This window comes from Cryptomeria japonica, chromosome 3, assembly GCF_030272615.1.
Source record: "Cryptomeria japonica chromosome 3, Sugi_1.0, whole genome shotgun sequence".
NCBI lineage: Eukaryota > Viridiplantae > Streptophyta > Pinopsida > Cupressales > Cupressaceae > Cryptomeria > Cryptomeria japonica.
This window is the reverse complement of record NC_081407.1, coordinates 9972286-9990749: the sequence shown is the minus strand read 5'-3', so window position 1 is coordinate 9990749 and position 18464 is coordinate 9972286. Positions and strand designations below refer to the sequence as shown.

General features: G+C 36.7%; 1 protein-coding gene across 1 annotated transcript in view; it reads left to right on the top strand.

Annotated features, from left to right (window-relative positions):
- The window catches only part of LOC131065640 (uncharacterized), a 61349-nt gene extending 44062 nt beyond the window's left edge, over window positions 1-17287 (top strand). The window contains exons 6-7 of the mRNA XM_058000208.2: window positions 16271-16385; window positions 16716-17287. Coding sequence (XP_057856191.2) covers window positions 16271-16385; window positions 16716-17187 — 587 coding nt within the window. The 3' untranslated portion in view covers window positions 17188-17287. The remainder of the gene's footprint in view (window positions 1-16270; window positions 16386-16715) is intronic.
- Window positions 17288-18464: the final 1177 nt, after the last annotated feature.

Sequence of the window (18464 nt, the reverse complement as noted above, 5' to 3'; positions counted from 1 at the left end):
GCAAGTTATGGGCCTCCAAAGTTGACCCAAAAATCCAAACTGCTCAATGGAGAGGGGTCTAAAAATTTTCAAAGAAAATGCTGACTGGGCGTTGACTGTGTGCTGTTGATTGGGCAGAAGGTACGGATCCCAAAAAATAATTTTCAATTTTCTTTTTAAAATTAGAAAATAATTTTCAGAAAAAAATATATATATATATATATATATTTTTGAAAAAAATCCGAAAATTCTGTACCGTACCCCCTGAATTGGGCAGAAATTTTCCTCCACACCCAAAAATCGATTTTCACCAAAATAGGTCGAATTTATACTCGATTTTTATGGAAACGATCTCCCGGATGCAATGGTGAGGTCGAAAACGCTTTAAGATGCCTCCAAAAAGTGCAATTCCTCAGATCCGAAAATAGAAGCCTTCCACGATGTCTCCAAAAACCAATCAATGAAGCCCCAATGGCTCTGATACCATGTGAGATTTTGCCAAGATCAAGGGCACAATGAAAAGTATAAAAATAGAGACAAAAGAATGACAAGAACAAACTATATTCTCATCAATATGAAAATGATCAACTGGATTCATCAATACAATGAATATAGGCTTGCTTATATAGGCAAGGCCATATGGATGTACGAGCACACAATCATGACATGTGGCTCAATGAGAAACAAGGGTAGGTAAGAAATAATAGGGGTAGGTAGGAGAAATAATATAATATTCCACAAGAGGTGGATGACCCACCGAATGTGAAGTGTAATAGCAAAATAAGACCACAAAAGGTGGAATTTCTCCTACAAGCTCTATCCCTATGTGCACACTTCCCTAAGTGTCTCAAATCCAAACTACGAAGAAATGCATTATCCTAAGTTAACTTAAGTAAAGTGTAATAATATCCATAATGAATATTTATTTACACCAACATGAACAAAGGGAACTATAAGCTTTGGCAAGATGACATCTGAAACATTTCAAGTGGCTTCATTTTTTGCCCCACCTCTATTGAATTGTCTTTGAACCAAGTATACCTAATTGGAAGAGAGCATGGGGAAACATAAATGATCATGACTTAGGATTGATTGGTAGCAGTGCTGATTTTGACACCATATGTTCTATCTCACATATTGAGTGCCCCCATACTCTTTGGATCAAAATTTAGGAGACTGATGGAGACCCACATCACTCTCCATTCCCAGATGATCCTATTATTAACATTCTAGTGCCCCTTGATGATTGTGATAACCTACCATATAATGATGATATCGAAAAGCAACTTGATTATTTGGCAGGTTTTGATAGTTGTGATGACAGTGAGGCTTATCTTGATGCTCCTTTTCCTCCTATAGTGACATCCATTGTTTCTTTGGTGTAGTAACCTTTATGATTCTTTCAAAGGAAAACAAAATTCGACCTAGCTGATTTAGGCTAATCCTCAAACAGCTTATTAATTCAACAACATAAATTTACTTCATTTTACTCAAAAATTCCAGATCAACCCACAACAATTACATTTACTTAATGTATACAAATTCAACCTCTAGGGCATAGATGTAGCCTTTTCTTGGGTACAAAACCTAATATAAGATTTGAAACATCCTACAAGATTAGTATGCCAAGTAGTTTGCATATCCTTTTTGACATTTATTCCTCTCAATATTGAAAACTTAAGTGCAATAGCGGTTGTATAATGATTGATCTCCAAAAAGGTTAACGCTTGCTGATTAGGCATTTGCTGGGTCAGATCTGGGCAGTTCGTCCTATGATCCCCCAGTCTCTAGGTCGTTGTAGATACTTAGGAATTTGCTGGGGTTAGAGGTGGCTACATCCTTCCTTCAAAACTTGCTGATAAACTCTAGAATATATGAAATGTGCCCCTACGTTTGTATGTCATGAACCCGAATTTAATGCTGGTTGGCCAAGCGGTGTTGGCTAACACCATTGGGCTCTATTTCCTTGTTTTTCGTTTAATAGGACTAAAATTTGAAATAAATCTAATTATTGAAAATTTTGTAATGGCTCTTTGGCCGACCTAGGAGCTAATTTAAATTAGTATAGGTCATTTTTATTTAGTTTTTATGATTGGGCCAACCCAATCTCTTCTGGGTCAACGTGTATGGTATCTTGTACTCTCCTATTTATTGAGGTTGGTGGCACTTACGAAGGTATGCTTGGATGAAGGAGTTTTCTCTGCCTTAGTGCACAAATCAGGCTTTGGACGACAAACTAGGCCTTTGGCAGGTTGGGATGTAGCCCCTAACCTCGCTACATTTTCAATCTAAGCATTCAGCCAATCAAACGCTCTAATCTCCATTTTTGTGGAACTTTGGTAGATCATGGTTAGCATGAAGGATTTCTGGAATCCATCGAAACTACATCCTAACAAAGCAAGATAGGCATGGTTGTGGAGTAGATCTGAGTAACATTGTGAATCCGAGATAGAAGACGTGGGGCCTAGAGGAACGATATCAATTGTTGATTGAACTAGGGCACCAACTTTATTCTTTTGTTGGCCTACAACTCCTCCTATGAGGAATGGTGGTTGCTCCGATTTAAGACAAATTTTAAAATATGGCTTTTGGGTTGTGTAACTTATATAGATGCTTGTTGTGGTTACTTTTTGCCTATTTAGTTCTAATAATTTTGGTTCTTTCCTTTGACCTTGTTTTGTAAATAGCAAGAGTCTCTAGGTAACCATTTAAAGTGCTATCTTCATTTCTCTAGCTGAATATTCAATTTGCTTATGCGGTTGTGGGCCTTAGTGCAATTCTGTAAAAAAGGAGGTGGCATAATAGTGAACACGAAGGAGGTAGATAACATTTTTTTTTATCGGTAAAATATTTGATTATTAGTATTAAGATATCGGGATTTAAACCTGACCTAAAACAGGTGGGGCTACAACCAGGGAGCCACCTCCCCAAAACAAAAAAGCACCAAATTGCAAAGACCCATTAACAAGTCATCAATTCACTTCTTGAATTTAACTCCGCCCCTATCATGTGAGCGAAGAAGCATATTAAGGGTTCCTTCTTCCTTTCATTTCTTATCCCTCTTCCTCTTCACCTCTGTCCAACCTTCTTCCTGCCTTTCAACAGCCAAAGCCTCCTCCTTGGATTCACCCTCAAATGATCTTTCCCTCTCATCCGTGCAACCAGAACCAACCTGTATATCCTCTTTCTCCATTGCAGAGCTACACCTTTGCCTTAACATTATTTCTAAACATTGTCTCTTCCCCTCTCAAGGCCTAAGCATTTTCAAGATCCATTCCTTTCTGCTCCTCCACAACATCTTTTCCTTCTATGACTTTAGGTGTTTCGACAACATCTTTTTCTTTTTCCACCATGTGATGATCAGGAGAAACCTCCCTCCACCAAGTTGCTTGTTTTTGCTGTTTCCTCTTGGCACAATTTGCAGCCATATGCCCTGTAAGAAAACATCTTCTACATTTGAAAGGAATTCCTTAGTAATCTACAGGTTGCTACCAAATGCCATTTACCTTGACGAGAATGTGATCGTAGGTAGTGTGCAAGAAACTTGAAGAACCCTCATCTACCCTCAGAAATCTACCCAAAGTATTGCTAGTTGCTTCAAAACAAGATTCCAAAGTTGCACGGACACAGATACAGATTCGGATACGAGTATGGTATCGGATACAGATACAATTATTTTTTGAGACCTCCCATTTGGAAATGGCAGGATACTGTAAATGTTGTTCAATTCTCAATTCAATATGCAAGATATATTCTAGTTATATTTTATTGATCTATGTATTGTCTACTTATATGATGAATCTGATTGTCTACTTTTGTATGGCAGGTGAGAGGAGCATTTTATGATTTCTATGTCCTTTCTCACGAATGCCACTCAATAAAAGTATAAGACAAATGGGGCACGGTCAAGTGATGCCTTGATCGGTCACACCACTTGGTCGTGCCTCTTTGTTTATGCTAACTAACACTATGCTTTCACGTTAATACAGATCGGTGTATTGCAACCGATGGCATGTGCTAACTGCTAGCGACTAGCAACCGATAGTTATCGGTGTGTTAGCCTTAACACCCGATAATTATCGGTGTAGGCTTAGCACACCGATAACTGTTGGTGGTCTTTATAATACAACCCGATATTATATGCAACCCGATACTTTAATCGGAGTTTTCCTTCAGTCATTTATTTATCATCATATATGTTAATCGATATACATTAAATACGATATTTACTAATCGATGAACATGAACAAGATAAATGGATCGGTTGATTATATGCAAGAGCAGAACAGCTATCAAAGAAGAATTAATTTCTTGAAGGTTTTATCATAGTTATCAATATGATAAATGATTGAATGAGAGACTTCATTTATCTCTCATTCAATCGTTTATCTTACCGAAGCTATTATGCGTTAACACTCCCTCTTAGCTAGGTAAGATGAATGTAGGCAATGTATTCAAGTATCACAATTCAGTTGATGGTTAGCATTTTAGACATTCTTAGTAAATCATATCACCTAGTCGTATGATATGAAGTATCACCTAAACATGTGATACTGAAGTTTATCACATCAATCTAGTGATTGACAGGATATCACCTAAACACGTGATATCAGTATTGCCTAGACGCAATACTTAAGGATAATCATATGAGAAAGATCAATTTCTCACTTTATCCAAGTTGTGATATGTGCACCAACATTTTATACAAATGTTTCATCACAACATAATCATGGCACATCCATGACACACCAGAGATCCAACATGATAACTGGTCTGGATATCATAAGATCGTCACCTTATAATGTCCCCATACAAGTATTCACCATCTTGAGAGATCGTCACCTCTTAGATATGAACCCAGGGGATAAAATCCAAAAATTGTCCTAACATGACAAAGAAGTTTACACATTAAACATGCAAATACAGATTGCAAAGCAAATTACCTTTCTATCATACTTAAACCTTTTCTGAAGTGATCAACCTTCACTCTGAAAGAGGTTTGGTCAGAATATCTGCAGTTTGATCTCCAAGGGAAAACCCTCCTACTCGAGGGAGAAATACCCAGCATGAAATGTTTTCTTTATATATCAAATATGTCTAGCAATAATGCAAGATATAGGCCCAATATATGTTGCTTCACTTCCTTGAAGCAAATTTCACAAGAACAAATCTGATTGGCCTTCTTCACAGGATCGATCTGCTCTAACTAAGATATAAACTGCTCTTCACATAAATTGAATGGATCAGAGAATGAGTTTGCATCTTCTATATATATGAGGGAGGCACCCTTTCACCATATGTCTTTTCACAAGGGTGGCCACTACAACATCAACACTCCCTCTTAGCTTAGGGAGGAATCCTTGTTAATAATATAGTCATGAAATGACATCCACCATGGCTACTCCTAGAGGCGTGGAACATGATTCATCACGGTACTCAACATGATGACATCCATCATGGCTACTCCCATGTACGAGAATTCATATGAACACAAGTGCCCATCACGGAGTTGCTCAACTTGATGTTTTCATCTCATCATGACGTTCACCATGACTACTCTCAGAGGGTGGAACAAGGGCCTTCTCCTCAAACTTCTCCCTCACAGAGAAGAGTGTATTTAACAAGGGCTTGCTCCTCAAACTTCTCTCTCATAGAGAAGAATGCATTAAGCATATCTTCATGATGATGTGGCTCCCTCTGAACCTGATATCAACCTTTTGACCTCCTTGTCTAAGGTTGCTTCTGATGAAATGTTAGACTCCCTCTGAATCTGATATCAACCATCTGACCTCCTCTTCGAAGAACTAGATCTCAAGGACAAACTGTATGGGTCCTTCTTCTTTGATAAATACTTACCGCCATTAACTCAGTCCTATGACTGCAAACATTGAGTTCTTTCTCCCTTGAATGAAATCTCTTATGCTTCTTGGTCTGTCCTTTCTTTATCTCGAAAGATCACCTACAAAACATGACTTATAGAACTCTAGCATGTACTTAGCAAATTCACCACCAGTAGCATAAACAAGAGCCCCTATGAACAACATTGCTTCCTCATGGACTGTTGCTCTTCTGCAGGCAAATACTTGTTTATAGAATGGAAATGTGAAATCTTAGAATCTCCACTAAAGTCCCCTCCATATTCTTCCTGAATTCCTCATCACAAATAGTACTTCAAAACTCTATAGCGTAAAGAGAAACAAGCTCTTCATCACTTTTAACTGCTTTTGTTGTGATTCTAAAGATGTTCTGCATGTAAGGAGCAAGTTTCTCATAGTACTTTGAAGAATTTGAAACAAGATATTCAAATGCAGCTTGTCGTGTGTGGACACCTACTGACAATGTTGATTCACAAATAACACGCATAATGTAATTGCATGAATTAATAACTACATATGAAATTCATGACCATTAATCGAACCTGGATTACTTATCTCTTTGTTTATTAGTCTTCCTCGCAATCCAACAATTGTTCATTTGCACTTGAAGATTTAGATCTCATTTGATGGTTGCTCTTTGATATACATACTTTTAGTTGTTGTGTTCATCTGACATAACTAGGATCTGTGAGATGTTGAGCCCATATTCACAGGACACTCAGCAATATCAATGTGACATCGATCTTCCTCAATAATCTTCCCAGCCATGCATTCAAATGAAGACCCTTCTTTGCAAATCTGTACATGCTATGAAAGAGAGCATCAAATTGGTTTTGTCTACAGTAAGACCGTCGCTTCTCATGTCGCTCTTTGACTGGCAAATATATAAGTATTGTTTCCAATGTTGTGGCGCTAGCGCCAAACAACGTTTAAAGATAAACCTTAATGCCCAATTCAATAGATGTAACTTCAACATTAAAGATAAACCTTAATGCCCAATTCAATAGATGGAACTTATCTTGATAGATTTCTTGTTTTGACAATGGATTTATGCTGATCATAAATCTCCCATAAAACTGATTACTATCTCTTTACAATAAGTGTTTTAACATAGGAAGGAATGAGATAATGTTTCACGGGATATAGTTATTGTAGCCTTCATAAGATTGCATCCTTGCGTGGTAGTCACACTATTTTACCAAATGCAATGTGTAATGTCCCCTACCAGTACAGTGCCTTAAGCCTGCACTTGGTTGCTTGATTATGGATATCCTTGCAATCACAAGGATAGACACACAATACCTACATACATATATATATTACTTGATTAGCCCAAACCATCAGCACTAACATGCAGATAGCAAGAAAGTATCACAGGTTAAAGAGAAGAGCAAGGGACTGCTTGTCCACCAAATCCAAGGGCTGGTTGCTTCTAACCCCCTTTCTAGATGGGTAGTCTCCTTATGCTTTCCTTCTAAACCATGATACTATCAGTCACACAAATAATCTCTCTGTCTTGAAAAGACTGGCAGGGAGATAGCAACTGGCATCTTGACTTCATGGGTCTCTGACCGCATAGTAGCCCCTCGTTGCCACTGAGTACCATCTCCAGTGCTCTCTCCAAGATAGAGTTGAAAACATTACTCTAACTATTAATTGATGTGCAGGAGTAACCTAAATGAGTTATCACATATATTCACCCAGTTACATGCAACAGTATTCTAATTACTAATTGATATACAGCAATAATTTTAATTGGAATTTACAGTACATATAACAGTCATGCTGTCTCGGTCATATACAAATAGCAATATGTATCAGTCGTGTTGTTCCAGTCATATATAAACGGTAACATATATTAGTCATGTTGTCCCAGTCATATACAGACAGCATATAAATAAATACATACATGCATAAATAAACACAGACAGTATATATTAGAACCGTCATATTTAATAAATACATATATAAATATTTCATATTTAATATTTTAATACTGTTTCCTAAAGCAATAATTTATATCCTGATTGAAGCAATTTATTGTGTTCTTGGCTAGGCCAAGAACGTAACTCCTTACCTGTCCTTGGTAAAGTAGAAGAAAATACCAATGTTCTCTTGCTGATAATAATTTCCTCTTCCCTTCTTATTATCAATTCCCATCGAAGACCCCGTAACGGTTACTAATAAGAAAGTAAGATAAATCCCTTGCTTGAATTTTCCACAAAATTGAACAGCCTCAGGTTCGATTTAACTTGGCTCTGATACCATGTAAATGTTGTTCAATTCTCAATTCAATATGCAAGATATATTCTAGTTATATTTTATTGATCTATGTATTGTCTACTTATATGATGAATCTGATTGTCTACTTTTGTATGGCAAGTGAGAGGAGCATTTTATGATTTCTATGTCCTTTCTCACGAATGCCACTCAATATAAGTATAAAACAAATGGGGCACGGTCAAGTGATGCCTTGATCGGTCACACCACTTGGTCGTGCCTCTTTGTTTATGCTAACTAACACTATGCTTTCACGTTAATATGGATCGGTGTATTGCAACTGATGGCATGTGCTAACTGCTAGTGACTAGCAACCAATAGTTATCGGTGTGTTAGCCTTAACACTCGATAATTATCGGTGTAGGCTTAGCACACCGATAACTGTCGGTGGTCTTTATAATACAACCCGATATTATATGCAACCCGATACTTTAATCGGAGTTTTCCTTCAGTCATTTATTTATCATCATATATGTTAATTGATATACATTAAATACGATATTTACTAATCGATGAACATGAACAAGATAAATGGATCGGTTGATTATATGCAAGAGCAGAACAGCTATCAAAGAAGAATTAATTTCTTGAAGGTTTTATCATAGTTATCAATATGATAAATGATTGAATGAGAGACTTCATTTATCTCTCATTCATTTATCTTACCGAAGCTATTATGCGTTAACAGATACGACATTCATAAAAAACACATACACATATATTTAACACAATTTTTATAAAATATAAATAATTATACATTAAGCTTATAAAACAAAAAATATAATTTATAAATTGATTAAAAAATGTAATTTAATAATTTATAATATATATTTAATGTTTGCTATTTATTTCAAATTTAACTTCACAAAATATACAATCTAAAAATATATAATTATATACACAATAACTTTCAAATTTAAATCTAAATTATTTATTAATTTAAAATAAATAAAATATATTAATAATTTTTTTTAAATAAATATATTTTATATAACCAATATTTAATTTCAGTTATATAAATATAAATATATCTCTAACTTATAATATATAAAAAAAACTACATTTAAAACGATTATATAAATGGAAAACTAAATATAAATAAAAATATAAATCTAACTTAGATTTTATTATTTTAATAGTTTAAATTTTAATATAAACCCTATTCACAAAACTATATAATATTAAAATTTAAACTATTAAAATTTAATAGTATCAAACTTAATCTAAATAAATAATAATAGTATGGTTCAATACATTATCAGAGTAAATTTGAATCTTATAAAAATTTTAATCTGACTTAGAACTATATAAATAAAAAAACCATAATAAATTAAAACTGTAGTTTTAAAGTTAAAATCGAACTATATAGATAATCAAACTATATAAAATCGAACTTATTGTCGGAGCAAATGGTGAATTGACAGATGGATATTAGGCAGGGGTCCCATGAGGGGGTCTTAAGCTCTATTTTTAAGGAAGAGGTGTGTTGACGTGGGAAAAGTACTGCTACTATTTTTGGTCAACACAAAATATAATGTCGAGTATCCAATCCTCTCTTGAATAAGGAAATCCCTAATGTTGTTCAGACTAATCATAGGGGATAACCTCAAGGTTCCAACTGTGAGGTCTTGACGACTTAGGATAACTCAACGATTATGTGTTTTGCTGGTAAACATGAGGGGACTTACAAATGCAACAAGTTGGTTTGCATCTGACGGTGCTTTGATTTTCAAATTGGGAAAATAAATAACAAACGGGGATAAGGTTCAGGAGTCCTAAGGACAATGAAAGTAATAGTTGGTGCTGCAGATAGATGGATTTCACACAAACTAAATCCTGCTTAGCCAGAGATATACTCACAACTCCACAGGAATAGTGCAAGCTCTAAGGGATAAAAAGATTTTCAAACTATGGATATTCATTCCGGCACCCAATTCTGGCATAGCTTGAGACAAATACCCACAGCTGAACTAAGAACAATAATTTGGTTCAAACTAACCATACATAGAGACCTACAATCAACAAGCCTCCAATGGTATGAACCTGAAATCACATCAAATACCCTCACACTTCACCATTAAAATCATTGAACTCTAATTAACCAGCTGAAGAGAAACCATGCAAACAAATTAGGACACGTGATAAAACACCATGCTGTTATTATGAGGATCTGGTTACCACTGAGAGGGGGGGTGAATCAGTAGTAAACAATTCTGCAATACTTCAAAAAACTGTACCGGTAACTACTCAAACAATCTTCATAATCAGATTTACCAAACCATTCACTCAAGTGTTCATCATTATGCAAACAATCTAAAGATATCAAATGCACACATCAACAATGCAACCACCATATGAACACAAAGATTTTTCACGTGGAAATCCAAATGGGAAAACCCATGGTGAGAATTAGCACCCACAAAATATTTGCACTCTTTTCGAATGCGCCCGGTTAAAGGCCTAGCCCGGTTAAGAGCTTACAATATGCCCGATTAAGAGCAGACGCTGTTAGGAGTCCCTCGGTCAAGGGATTTTGCCTCAGCCCTGTTAGGAGTAACCTTGTTAGAGGATTTTAAACTCAAGTTAATGAGCCACCCGGTGAAGGGATTTACAAATAAGACTTGTTAGGATCTACCCGGTTAAGGGATTTCAAACTCTTGTAACTGTTAGGGAACAACAGGGCAAATGATCTGATCACAACACTTCCTTGCTTGCTAGTATAGATCCTTTTGAGCACAACTCTGCTACACACATGCAAACACTCCAATCTGGTTCGGCAACACCACCTTCTCAAATCACTAACACAGTCTCTTCTCCAACTAGCCCTAAACACATTTTTCAGTTAGGTCGGAGTTAACCTTCTTCTCAAAATACAATGAATTTACATTACAGATCATTACAACAAATTTCTAGACAATTTCCACCGTTGAATGATCACCGCACATTACCATCGATTTGATAAGCAATCAAACTCTTGTCACTTTCTACTAAGCACTTTGTTGTTTCCCAAGAAATTCGATCCTTGTACATGCTCAAACACAATCTTATCCTTACACGCGGATTCTGACACTTCATCACTAAGTTATGAACATGATAAGATCCACCGCCAAACCTTAAATCATTACCAGTTAAAGATCTGTTACCGGTATACATTCTTCTTCACAGAGTTCACAACAGTCAATCATAACTCACTCAATACTCCGAATCTGTTGATGCGGTTTCAATCACAGACTCATGTCAATGTCATAAACATATGTTCCAAACCGCAACACGTAACTCTTCATCGAGCGCCTGTACCAGTCTCTTGATCATCGCTTTGTTCCTGTTTACCTTGCTGTCAACCGGTTCCACTACCGGTTAGACTATACCGGTAGGTCTAGATGACTTAGATGACTAAGCAAACATGGTTGCCATCAATGACAACACAAATAAAGTCATCAAACAACTTACAACTATATCATCATCATCTAGCCAAAAATCTCCAACTTTATCGGTCATCTTCATCTCATCAACATCAGTTATGCCAACAACTCATCTCATTATCATCTCAATCATCAATTGTGCCAACAATATACCAATACATGCTTCAATGCTTTATTCATTTGTTCTAACTACCATTACAACAATTTCTGCCTTAGGAGTCCTATTCTATTCTATTTCTACTTCTAATCTACTAACTGTTCTAACTCCTAAAAATCTAACTATCTAACCCCTTTACAAAGAGAGGCATTGGCCTTTTATAGGTTTTGCATTTTGAATCAAAGGCCAAGAATTAACCCATCCAATGGCTTTGATCTGCCTTCTAGAAGCTCTAACAACTTTAGCCCATACCTAGTAATTCTCATAACTTCTCAGCTGTCCCTTTTCAACCACTTCTTCATCTACCTGCAACTGTTCTCAATCAATTTTGCTAGAGGACAAAGTTTTGCTGGGCTTGAGGGCTGAGAAATAACTAACTTGTGTCCCCCTTTTGTTTTAAATTACATTAACAGGGCCCACAAGTAGTCATTTTACAATAAGGCCACTGTTTTACAAACAAAATGGATTTTCTGGAATTTCCAGCTGTGTATTTCTGCTTTTGGATATTTCTTGTAGCATTTTATGTATCAACACCTTCCAAGATTCTGGAAACAACACACTGCTCTGTAACTCTTCTATCTCATGTCCTGACTTTCGACTTGTTGCCAGTGGTGGTGGTAAGGGTCCTTGCTTGCTGACACCTTCAAACCTTGTCATGGTCCCATCTCTGACTGGTGCTCCGGACTCTACTTTGAATCCAGCATCATGTTGTCGCCTCTTGATGTGTGATTTCCTCTTCGCCTTAACATCTCCTTCTTATGCTTGAATCTGAACCTGAAAAGAAAATGCAATAGATCAAGAATAAAATAAAATAATACCACCTCCCCTACCTTGATCACGTTTGCTTGTGCTTTCAAATGGCACAATTTCTAACTAAAAGGCGTTCTTCTTAAAATGGGAATTCGGTGTAATCCTTGGTGAAGACAAAAAAAATGCCTAACCAAAAAAGCCCGAACTTTTATCATTTTCCATTTATCGTAAGTGCTTGCCTGACATTTTTGGTATATTCATCAGCATCTTTTATGTGATATGAAAGGCGATTTTGATATTTGCTTTGTTATGGAGACTTTTCACCTTGTCCTAACATTTTCGTGGTATTTTGTTCGAGCTTCTGCAAGGCGATCTCTGTTTAAAAAAAAAATGTCTTGGCTCTTGAAGAAGGAATGCGAACTTTTGCTTCGATTTTCAACTTAACTCTTTTTGGCAAAAAACTTCGGGCTTTTTATCGACAATGTTAGATTGTCCATTTCTCTTTAAGCCTCAAGTTTATTTATGCCTTTGTGTAGGTTAAACTTTTACTTCGTTTTGGTTTTGAAACAATCATCATTCGCTAAGTTTGGTTCGGTATATTTATCGGCCTTTTGAGGCACAATGAGAAAAAGGTGTGTTTTTATTAAATGCCACGAGCTTTATCTATTTTTGCTTTCAACATCAAACACTTTGCGGGGGCAAATTCGGTATTTTTATCGGTGATTTTGTAAGGCGATGTAAGGCCTTCCCTTTTCATTTTAAGGCCCAAGACTTATGTTTTATTGTTTCAACCTTATCAGGGATTTTTCACGGGGCTTAGTTCGGAGTTTAAAAAAATGTCCAAACCCTAAAAAGTCCAAGCTTTATATTTGTTTCGATTTTCCTTTACCTTGAGCTTTGTTTTACACTTTGTTATTTTTTATGGGTTCTCAATCATGTGTGGGCGGATTCTTGCGTTGCTTTTGTCTACATATTGGAAAAACTCAAACATCCTCTTATTTCCATCTCTAGACACTTTCGGTGTTTCTTTCGAGCTAAACAAAGACGTGAATAAGAAAACAAATTTGACTTCATTATGCTCTTTGCAGTATCATTCTTGTGATTATATAGAGTTTTTTTTTTTTGATTTCGGCCTCATTTGTTGAGACATGGACCAGCTAGGACTCGAACCTAGGACCTTCCATACGCTGCTGGAGTGCTCTACCACTGAGCTACTGGCCCCTCTTGGACCAATCCATTGTCGGTTCGGGTGTGGCTTATTTCCAACAACAACACCCCCCCTCTAGCCACACCTCTCGTGTGCTTGGGGCTCCTAGCCTAGACCTGGCTTTGATACCATGTTGAGACATGGACCAGCTAGGACTCGAACCTAGGACCTTCCATACGCTGCTGGAGTGCTCTACCACTGAGCTACTGGCCCCTCTTGGACCAGTCCATCGTCGGTCCGGGTGTGGCTTATTTCCAACACCAACACCATTTTGTGCCCTTTAAAATTTTGACTTTCACTTATTTGCCTTGGTATTACCATTGGCCTTATTATCGGGCTCTAGCAGGTGAGATAACAAAAACGATCCTGCACAGGCAAGCTATCAGGAGGGGTTCCCCATCAAAGAAGATGGGGATGTGTGTGCTACGCACAACAAGGTGGTCCCATGAATAATTTTTTGTGTTGCGGGATTATTTGGAATCTTTTCCAAAAAATAGGAGCCCCTATTTTTTAGGGCTGCAAATTAGAGTGGGTGGAGAAGGGGTGGGGCTAGAAATTTCTCCACCAGCTTAGGGATGTTATCTGCCACTTGTCAAACATCTTAAGTTTGATTTCTATTAAAAAATAGTTTTTGAGGGAAATGAATTATTTTTACTTGTTTTTATTATGCACATAGTATAGAAGACAAAGATATTGTTTTCATGAGACCACCAACTTCCTTAAATTTCAGAGCTTAAATTTTTAAGTTGAACTGCACTACAAAATTCATGGGACCAGCAGCTTAAAAGTTTTCCTACAAAATCTCAACAGCTCCAACTCTTTTTTTAGGAAGCCCCCCTCCATGGGGCCCCAACCTTAGCACGCCTGACAGGGAAAAATACCCATGTTTGGAAGTATTTGCCAAAATGATGCAGACCAGAAAGCCTAAAACAATCTCGCAAAAAGAGCTTGCTGAAATGATGCAAAAAACTCACGAAAATCAAATATCGTATTATTCATTCATTGCAAGGGCTTATTTATAACAAAAATATCTTTATTTTTTTGGATTAAATCTACAGTTTATTGAAGCTTTTTCTAAATTTGCCCCTTTTTTTAGAAAATTGCTTCCGAGAGAATCTGGCATAGGTGAAAAAAAGACAAGTTTCACAAGATGGAAGGAAACGTTTTTTAGCCATGCCTGTGCCTGGATTGTATCTGTATCCGTACTGAAGATTCAAACCAGAACTGCAGCAGAAGGTTTTCAATTTTTACCCATGTTGGTATATTGTCGAAGGATTTCGATGGTAGGTTTGAAAGCCGGGTACCAAGGTTTCAACAACAGTATGTGCTTATTCTCCCAGCTTCATTGATACTTACACAAGATTTTCTTCCCGACTTGTTCATTATCAAAAACTACCACAAAAAACCCTCGAGCACCAGAATATATTAGTACCCCCTCCAGAATGGGGCTCCAAAACTTTGCAATCCATTTATGCAGTTCACCGAGGCTAGGCCAAAAGCTCTTAGATCTCCCTATCAAACCCATCTCAGTAAAAAACTTTTCATTTTCTATCACTACTTTTCCAGTCTCATCATCCAGACATACCATTGGCCTATCAGCTGATGGCTTTACCCATTCTTTGCCCAAAACCTCACTCTTCTTGCTTACCCTCCGTCCATCCTTTACACCCTGCCCAAACCCTGTTTCCCTTCCACCCGCTTCAGTTGGGCTGTCTGCCAGTTCTTCCCACCCCTGAAAGCTTGGACATTCCATTTGTCGTGGCTTGAAGGGTTTGCGCCAATACCACAAGCATGGAGGCCGTCCCTACTACCAAACGAAGAGGATGCATCCTGCTGTCCAAATCCACCTGAAACTTGTTGGCCTTGAAGCCTAGACACCGAAGGTATCCACAGCAACAGTATTATTTTTTTCCAGGAGGCAGATAACATTATCTTGCTAGTTGATTGGTTTTATAGTTAACTGTTAAATAATCTTGATCTGCTCATGGTTTAAATAATAATAAACTAAGGAAGGAGCCATATAAATTAAAGCATTTTGTCAGTCAAGTAGGATATAACCAGAAAAGATTTGATATTGGCAAGTTCTACAACTTATATCGCAGGAATGATTTTTTGTTGTTGCTATACACCTTTGAATTTTAGTATTTCTGTATTGTATATTATTTATGAAGCTTTCTAGTTTTCTGGATTTACCCATTGTAAAAAGTTATAAACATGTTTTTTTCCGAGGTCAAAATCAAATGTTTCACTGTATCTCTCATGTTTTGGGACAACTTCAGTATGCTTGTCAAATAAGGCTGGTTACATGTATATTGATTATTCTATCACGCAGAATATAGAATTCTCACAATCAGAGTTCTTCTCCTGATACTTGAGTTGAAATTTTGAAGGATTTAAATGGAAAATCAATGCAACTATTGTGATTACTTTCCACATTGAAATTCATTCTTATTTGGGTTCCTTTTATTGTTGTATATTTATTTACATGTAAATTATTTGCCCGGTTTTAATATTCTTTTTGCTTATGTTGAAAGTTTGGTCTGGTATATAGTAAAAGAGTCTTTTAACCTTATTTTGATTTCTGTTAATGTAATCCCAGATCAATCCACTGGGACTCTCATAAAAGCTGAATCTGAATATAAAGGACACCGCTCTTTACTGATGAGCACTAGACACCTTCTAACAACTATGCGACGACAGGATATCCTGGACAGGTGGACTTTTCTCCAACCATGCTATTCATATTTTGATGTCCTCCTTAACTTTGCTTGTGCTGCTAGAATGGCATGACATATATCAGTTATCTGGCTGGACTATATTGAACATAAATTTAAAAATATTTCCTGCCTCACTGACATTTTATATATTGGCTCCAAAGCATCATGTTTTTTTCAGTTTTCAAGCCAACCTAAGAATTCTTTTTTTTTTTTGAAAAACAACCCATGTATATATTATCTATATATAAAATTTGTTTAATCAAATTCCCAGCCATATCAAATTAATTTCTAGTCCATTTTCTGACATAATTGTTGCATGAATGACAGGATAATAATGGGTGTCGGATTTGTTTTCTTTTGCTTGGTCGTTTTATACATTTTCACCAAGCGTGTCGGGCTTTTGAAGTTACAGCGTAAATTGTCTGCATCAATGAGATCAGATCATCCAGAAATAAATCTAGCTTCAGACTATCCACAGCATGCTAGCAGTCCATATTTTGTGAAGGAGAATACAAAAGTTACTATTGGAACCTCTGGAAAAACGGTTTCCATGGATGCAAGTCTCTCCTCTGACCCAGCGTTTTTGGATAACAGTATACATCAGACCAGCAATTCTTATCCTGTAAATAGTGATGTACATCTAGATATCAACGATGAAAAGGAAACCAAAATTCATTTAACTTCCAGTGATCCATCCTTACAAAAAATTCCCTACCCCAAAGTCATGATGAACTTTGATTTGCAAAATAAATTGCATTTGCTGACAACAATTATGCATGTGTTTGTTCAGTTTTATTAATAGTGATCATGGTTGTAAGATCGGAGTATGTTCATACTATTGCTATCTAACATAATTTGAGTAAATGCAATTGGCAAGAGTCAATTAAAAATTTAATACATGTACAAATCATGTTGGTGATTCACTGTAGGAATCCATCACATATCCTTTTAATACTAATCGAAATGTTTGGAGCCCAATGATGTGGAGCCTTGTGTCAACTTCTTTATCTCACTCAAATGACTTGGCACAAATACACTTCAGCCAACCAATACTAGGTTCCCCAACCCTTCACACCTTGCACTCACAAACCTTCACCAAATCACTCAAATGGGGTTTCCAACTTCAATGGCTTAACCAAACATGACTCAGGGGTTCAACACACCTATGACACCCTGACACAAGATTCCACATATCCAAGTTGACCGGTTCAATCCCCAATACACCAAAACAACACTTAACCGGTTTATTCCTACTAGCCCTTCAAACCGGTATTTGCACATTAACTCAAAACTTTCCCAAACCACTTCGAAAACAAAACATACTTTCAGATACCCATTTGCAAGTTTCACAACATACTTAAATTTCAGATATGGTTGTTTTGGACCAATACCCAGTTTCAATACTTTCTCCTACTAGGATTAGGCCAAATTAACCCACTTTTCCAAAGGAACACCTTTTGGATCACAACTCTAGACCTTCACACCGAAAAACAGTCTTAGGAAATGTTTCAAAACAAAAGATTTTCAAGGTTTAAGGTAGTGCCATGCCCATTTACCTATTTAAATACAAAACCCTCACTTTTAGGAACCCAAACCTAAGGCTTTTCCAATCTCCCACTTTCAGTCACTTCTAGACCCAACCAAAGGATCTAACACCATTAAAATGCCATGCCCATTTACCTATTTAAATATAAAACCCTCACTTTTACGAACCCAAACCTATGGCTTTCCCAATCTCTCACTTTCGTTCACTTCTAGACCCAACCAAATAATCCAACACCATTAAAATGACTTGTGTAGACATAATCCATCATAAAATGCTGCCCTCATTCAATGAAAACTCTCAGACTAATACATGGCACCGGTTATGCTCTTTGTCAACTTGTGATTCATCACCCTTAAGGTTTCCTCCTTATGCATCTATGTTCTCTCTTGTATTCTCAAAGTTAGAAACACTTATCTTACAATGTATCAGACCCATTCCACGAGCCACATTGCTTACATAAAGCAGAATGGGTCAGATCTACAAAATGACTCTCAAAACCCCTCTTAAACCGTCAACTACAACAGTTTATA